This window comes from Lithobates pipiens, unplaced genomic scaffold, assembly GCF_037356315.1.
Source record: "Lithobates pipiens isolate NorthernLeopardFrog02 unplaced genomic scaffold, aLitPip1_a1.2 Scaffold_3, whole genome shotgun sequence".
In the NCBI taxonomy this organism is placed as follows: domain Eukaryota; kingdom Metazoa; phylum Chordata; class Amphibia; order Anura; family Ranidae; genus Lithobates; species Lithobates pipiens.
Genome location: NW_027507790.1, coordinates 275,337,724 through 275,345,431, shown reverse-complemented (window position 1 = coordinate 275,345,431; position 7,708 = coordinate 275,337,724). Strand labels below are relative to the sequence as shown.

The 7,708-nt window shown below is 41.7% G+C and overlaps 1 protein-coding gene across 1 annotated transcript in view; it reads left to right on the top strand.

Moving 5' to 3' along the window:
• The first annotated feature begins 283 nt into the window (after positions 1 to 283).
• LOC143940046 (vomeronasal type-2 receptor 26-like) overlaps positions 284 to 7,708 on the top strand; it is a 244,209-nt gene continuing 236,784 nt past the window's right edge. The window contains exon 1 of the mRNA XM_077461094.1: positions 284 to 576. Within this exon, the coding sequence (XP_077317220.1) occupies positions 308 to 576 (269 nt within the window). The 5' untranslated portion in view covers positions 284 to 307. The remainder of the gene's footprint in view (positions 577 to 7,708) is intronic.

Below are 7,708 nucleotides of genomic sequence, written 5' to 3'. Positions count from 1 at the left end.
GTGATGTAAAGATATATTAACAATATATATATATTATTATTTTATTTTTTTTTACAGAAGAATATCTTGAAAATGAATAAATATAAATCTAAACTACTGAAAGTGTACTGAATATGGAATAAAGAATAAACCAACTTTATTAGATCAGTTACACTGATATAGATGTGATATTTTCAGACTGATGTTATTATTATTCTGTTCTTTGCTCTGTAGTGTAAATCGGTGTCAGTCGATGTGTATAAAGCTCCGGTGATTGTGTCTCTTCCTTAGCAGAGCTGCCGGTGACTGAAAGGATCTGCTGTGTGACATGAAATCTTCTGCGATGTTCTGTGTCTGTTTACTGCTGATAATCTTCATTCCTATCACATCCTATGTAGTTGCATTGTCCTGGACATCAACACAGCGTTGTAGACTTAATCTGATAAAGCCAATGTTTGAGTATGAATATTACAAGGAGGGAGATGTTATTATCGGAGGATTGGTCTCTGCTCACTTGAACAGCAAATTTGATACAACTTTAAATACAAGAAAGTTTGGTTGGCCTAATTCACCTGTAAGCTTTTCCTTTTGTGAATTGTAAGTCTCTTTTTATCATCTTTTCTCTCTCTGTATGACTCAACAAAGAGAAATATAATTCTTTATTTTCACTTTAATATTTTTTTGAAAATGTACAAATGTTTCTACTGATATGCTATATATTTTCTCATTGTTAAATGACAGTCTGTGTTCCACCAATATACAGTGAATACATGGGGCTTCCATAACATTGGTCTTCAGGCCATGCTGGGATTTCAGATAAATAGTCATGTCAGTACCTGCAAACTGAAAATCCATATGGTTGTGTTTCTGCCAGGAGAGAGGGAGGGAGGTGTGCTGTCATTTCATAGTTGTGTGTGTGATCTTCTACTATTCATGGCTCTTCACAATAATGACTTTTCACAGCATAGCAATAGGTCTGCCTGGTGTAAAATGATGGGTACTGTATATGTAGACAATATGACATTCAACAAATATTAAATGCAGGTGAATATTCACTTCAGCTAAATGTGTTTTACAGTGCCTTGAAAAAATATTCATACCCCTTGAAATTTTCCACATTTTGTCATGTTACAACCAAAAACGTAAATGTATTTTACAGGCATACCCTACTTTTAAGTACACAATGGGGTTTATTTACTAAAGCTGGAAAGTGCAAAATCAGGCTCACTTCTGCATAGAAACCGATGAGCTTCTAATCCCAGCTTGTTCAATTAAGCTTTGGTAATAAAACCTGGAAGCTCATTGGTTTCTATGTAGCGCCCGCATATGAAAACAGTGTTCAAACCACACATGTGAGGTATTGCCGAGATCGGTAGAGTGAGAGCAATAATTCTAGCCCTAGACCTCCTCTGTAACTCAAAACATGCAACCTGTAGAATTTTACATTTAAATTTTAAACATCGCCTATGGAGATTTTTAAGGGTAAAAGTTTGTCGCCATTCCACGAGCGGGTGCAATTTTGAAGAATGACATGTTGGGTATCAATTTACTTGACGTAACATTCTCTTTCACAATATGAAATTTTTTTTATTTTTTCCAAAAATAGTGCACTTGTATGACCACTGCACAAATACAGTGTGACAGAAAGTATTGCAACGATTGAAATAATTTTCTAGCAAAAAAAAAAAACAGTTTTTAACTTGTAAACAACAAATATCAGAATAAGGCTCGGTCCTTAAGTGGTTAATGAGCAGGTCATTTTTTTGTGATATGGCACTGCTTCGCTTTAACTGACGCTGTACCCAGATGAAATTGATGTCCCTTTTTTTTTGAAAAAAAAAAAAAAACAACAATTTGTTTTACTTTCTGCTATAATACATATCCAAAAAATATATATAAAGAACAAATTTATTCATCAGTTTAGGCCAATATATATTCTTTTACATATTTTTGGTAAAAAAAATTGCAATAAGCGTATGTTGATTGGCTTTAGCAAATGTTATCACGTCTACAAACTACGGGGTCGATTTTGGGACTTTTTTATTGTTTTTTACTAGGGATCAGCCCGATGTTCGAGTCGAACATAAATCACGGGATGTTTGCTTGTTCACCGAACAGCGAACATTATGCGGGGCTCGCAGCAAATTCAAAAGCCGCAGAACACATGAAAAAACAAAAGTGCTCATTCTAAAGGCTAATATGCAATTTATTGCCATAAAAAGTGTTTGGGGACCCGGGTCCTGCCCCAGGGGACATGTATCAATGCAAAAAAAGTTTTAAAAACTGCAGTTTTTTCAGGAGCAGTGATTTTAATAATACTTAAAGTGAAACAATAAAAATGAAATATTCCTTTAACCAGTTGAGATCCGCGCTATAGCCAAATGACGGCTACAGCGCGGACCTCCTTTGCCGGGACTACGTCTATTGACGTCGTCCCGTGCACGAGCGGCCTGCGCGCATCCCTGAGGGGCGCGCGCAGCGCGCTCTGTGATCGGCGAGTCTATGAGACTCGCCTGATCACGGATCCGAGCAAGGGGTCGATCCCGACCACTTACCACGTGATCAGCTGTCAGCCAATGACAGCTGATCATGTGATACAATGGAGCCGGTAATCGGCTATTATTCCTCCTCGCGCTGACAGCGCGAGGAGAAAAAAAAAGAGCCGATCACCGGTGGCCGTGATTGGGACATCAGTCCCGATCACGGCCAGCCCTGCCAGTGCCCACCTGCCCCCTGCCAGTGCCACCCATCAATAAATAAGTGCCCCCATCAGTGCCACCCAGCAGTGCCCACAGTGCCACCCATCAGTGCCCGCAATCTGCCTCAACAATGGTGCTGCACTCCAGTGCCACATATCCGTACCCATCAGTGTCATCTACCAGTGCCCATCAGTGCCCATCAGTGCCGCCCATCAGTGCCCAGCAGTGCCACCTATCAGAGCCACCTATCAGTGCCACCTATCAGTGCCCATCAGTCCCATCTATCAGTGGTACCTATCAGTGCCCCTTAGTGCCACCCATCTGTGCCACCCATTCGTGCCACCCATCCGTGCCATCTTATCTGTGCCCATCTGTGCCCATCAGTGCCGCCTTATCTGTGCCCATCAGTACTACCTTATCTGTGCCTATCGGTGCCACCTTAACTATGCCTATTGGTGCCACCTTAACTATGCCTATCAGTGCCCACCAGTGCAGCCTATCAGTGCCCACCAGTGCAGCCTATCAGTGCCGCCTCATCAGCGCACTTCAATGAAGGAGAAAAATGACCTGTTTGCAAAATTTTATAACAAACTATTAAACATGATTTTTTTATTTTTTTTATTTTGCATCTTTTTTTGTTTGTTTAGCAAAAAATAAAACTCCGAGCTGTAATTAAATACCACCAAAAGAAAGCTCTATTTGTGGGAAAAAAATGATAAAAATTTCATTTGGGTACAGTGTTGTATGCCCGCGCAATTGTCATTCAAAGTGCATCAGCGCTGAAAGCTGAAAATTGCTCTGGGCAGGAGGGGGGTTTAAGTGCCCAGTAAGCAAGTGGTTAAATATCGTGCCTGGGGGGTGTCTATAGTATACCTGTAAAGTGGCGCATTTTTCCCGTGTTTAGAACAGTACAGCAGCAAAATGACATTTCTAAAGGAAAAAAAACCTCTTGTTTACACAGAGATCTAAACGCATCCCCTCCCCTTTTAGGTGGGCTGACCTACAACAAGGACATTTGGATACACCGCAACTGTCCTTGTTGTAGGCATATTATGAAAGGGGAGGTTGTGCGTTCTCATTCTAATGTGGAAGAACATTCTATAATTGCAATATCAAACATGTTGTGTAGATCATCACATGCAGACTCTGCAATGTACAGTACATTGAACGCACGATCAGACGTCTCAGGGACAGATTCATTGAGCATTTATCCAGTATTGAGAAAAATCATTGCACCAAAGTTGCTCACCACTTTAATCAATAACACAATGGTGACACCTCAGCAGTCGGAGTACAGATCCTTGAGAAAGTCAGCCTGTCTAAATGGGGAGGGGATGCATTTAGATCTCTGTGTAAACAAGAGTTTATTTGGATCTTTCATTTCAAAACTCATATACCATAAGGTTTAAATTTCACATGAGATATCACACATTTTTATGACTAAATTAGATAGTTTTTATGTTCTCATTAATGAACTAGTGATTTATCGGTTTTGGTATTTTTTGCCATTTTGAGTTTTTGTACGTCATGCTGGACAGGATTGGTTTCCAGGATTTACCATCATGTCGTTCTTTGCTATCTTTAAGTATTCATATATTATTGGATTCCGCAAGGTTGTCATAATATTTTGTGGTTTTAGATTGCCCTCATTTTTCTTATGATATTTATTGCTTTAATGTAGCATTTGTGAATATTGGATTTCCATTGCTGCATTTTTATTTAGCACACCGCTTTTTACATCTCTGCTTCTTGCAATTGTTTTTGTATTGTTATTTGGTCTCATACTTTCCAAACACGTATATATTTCTGTGTGTACTTTTATATATATTCAGATAAATGTTTATAGGAGTTCAAAAGAGGACTTTTTCTGTTGTTGGATTTGCTATCTGATTGTATACACACATATTAAATAAAAAAAAATTATATATATATATATTAATATATGGTTTTTATTTTGTTATGTAGTTATTTTTTTTCCGATCACTCTTCTACAATCTATATGTATATGTCCTCACTTTTATATTCAGTGATTGCTTCTTGTGTTCTCTGTTCCGGGTTAACTAACCAATCAACGCATATTGTTTATATTCATTTTGTTTTGGTTTTATTCCTGATTTTTTCTAAGTCCTTTTTGAAGGTCTATATCAAGTATCTATATTTATATATGTTTATGTATACTTCTGCTCATGCTGTACTCTTTGTTCTATCTTCATTATGTTTGTTTTTTCAAGTCTAATTTTTACACACTTTGTGATTCAATGATTCAATGATTTTATTTGGTGTGTTTAACCACTTACAGACCGGACCATTTTGCTGGTCAAAGACCAGACCACTTTTTGCGATTCGGCACTGCATCGCTTTAACTGACAATTGCGCGGTCGTGCGACGTGGCTCCCAAACAAAATTGACGTCCTTTTTTCCCACAAATAGAGCTTTCTTTTGGTGGTATTTGATCACCCCTGCGGTTTTTATTTTTTGCGCTATAAACAAAAATAGAGCGACAATTTTGAAAAAAACGCATTATTTTTTACTTTTTGTTATAATAAATATCCCCCAAAAATATATAAAAAAACATTTTTTTCCCTCAGTTTAGGCCGATACGTATTCTTCTACATATTTTTGGTAAAAAAAATCGCAATAAGCGATTATTGATTGGTTTGCGCAAAAGTTATAGCGTTTACAAATAGGGATAGTTTTATAGCATTTTTATTAATAATTTTTTATTATTTTTTTTTACTAGTAATGGCGGCGATCAGCGATTTTTATTGTGACTGCGACATTGTGGGGGACCCATCGGACATTTTTGACACATTTTTGAGACCATTGTCATTTATACAGTAATCACTGCTATATAAATGCAGTGATTCCTGTGTAAATGACACTGGCAGTGAAGGGGTTAACCAGTGGGGGGCAGTGTAGGGGTTAAGTGTTCCTAGGGGTGTGTTACTAACTGTGGGGGGGTTGGGCTTTCATTTAGTGAACACTGATCTCTGCTCCAATCACATGGAGCAGAGATCAGCGTCACTAGTTGCTAGGCAGAATGGAGAAATGTTGTTTACAATGGAATTTCTTCATTCGGCCGCTCCGTGAGACGATCACGGGTATGCCCGCAGCGATCGAGTCCGCGGGTCCCGCGACCGGACTCACGGAGGTCCCGACCAGTGCGGGAGCGCGCCGCCGCCGGCGCGCTCCCGATGGCAGGGCGGCAAATTTAAAGGGACGTATATGTACGCCCATTTGCCTGCCCGTGCCATTCTGTCGACGTACATCGTCGTGTGCTGGTCGGCAAGTGGTTAATTGCTATACAAGTTGGTCAGCCAATCAAACTGGGCTTTTTTTTTTTGTTGCTTCACTTTTGGGTGGAGCATTTAAATAGCTCAGGTTTGGGGCAAATATTGTAGCTGCTGACTTTTAATATAAGCACACTTAGGCTGCTTTCACACTGGGGCGGTATTCAGGTGTTACAGCGCTAAAAATAGCGCCTGTGTAACGCCTGAAAAAAGCCGGCCCCTTTAACTCCAGTGTGAAAGCCGGAGGGCTTTCACACTGGAGCGATGCGCTGGCAGGACGGTGAAAAAAGTCCTGCTAGCCGCATCTTTGCAGCGGTGAAGGAGCGGTGTATTCACCGCTCCTATACCGCTCCTATACCGCTCGTACCCATTGAAATCAATGGGACACCGCGGCAATACCGCCGGCAAAGCGCCGCTGCAGAGGCGCTTTGCGGGCGGGTTTAACCCCTTTTCGGCTGCTAGCGGGGGTTAAAACCACCCCGCTAGCGCCCGCACACCGCCGCTAAAACGACGGTAAAGCGCCGCTAAAAATAGCGGCGCTTTACCGCCGACGCTGCTCCCGCCCCAGTGTGAAAGCAGCCTTACCTGTCCAGGGATCCCGCCATGTCCGCACCCCAAGCCGATTCGTCCATTGGCTGTGGGTGCAGGTACCAGCATTGCAAGTAAGGAAAACTGGCAGTAAGGCCTTTAGACTTCACAGCCGGTTTCCTACTAGACATGTGCATTCGTTTTCATCCGAATGCATTTTTGTCCGAATTTCAGGTATTTTCGTTATCATTTTGACAAACGACATAACGAAAGTGCAGAATCCGAAAAACGAAAGATCCGACATAAATAAAGTCTTTATTTTCATTTTCGTTGTGACAACAGTTCAATACAGAATAGGAGATTTGACGTGACTCTGACAATAGCAATCTGTGTCTATTGAACTTGTATCATTAACAGTCCATTCACACAGGGGCAACATGACTTCCAGCGTGACTTTGGGAGGCAACTTGGACACGACTTGAGTGTAAATCACAGCACAACTTGGGGTGACTTACAACATGACTTTAACTCGCCCCCAGGCCAGGCCAAATAAAAAAAACGGCATGGGTTCCCCTTCAAGAGCATACCAGGCCCTTCAGGTCTGGTATGGACATTAAGGGGAACCCCGTGCCCAAAAAAAAATGGCATGGGGGTCCCCCTCAAAATCCATACCAGACCCTTATCTGCGCACGCAACCTGGCAGGCTGCAGAAAAAGAGGGGGGATGAGAGAGCGCCCCCCCTCCTGAACCGTACCAGGCCACATGCCCTCAACATTGGGAGGATCCCCCCCAAATCACCATGTCCCCATGTTGATGAGCACAAGGGCCTCATCCCCACAACCCTGGCCGGTGGGTGTGGGGGTCTGGGGGTGGGGGCTTATCGGAATCTGGAAGCCCCCTTTAACAAGGGGACCCCCAGATCCCAGCCTCCCCCCTGTGTGAAATGGTAAGGGGGTATCGTACACCTACCATTTCACCAAAAAAGTGACAAAAGTGTTAAAAATGACAAGAGACAGTTTTTTGACAATTCCTTTATTAAAGTCTTCTTTCATCTTCTTCCTTTCTTCATCCTTCGGTTTCTTCCTCCATCTTCTTCTTCCTCCATCTTCTTCTTCCTTCGATCTGCTTCTTCTTACTCCAGTGTTCTCGTCCGGCATCTTCCTTCACGGCGTCTTTTCTTCGTTCTTGGGCCACTCCGCGCAATGGGAGGCT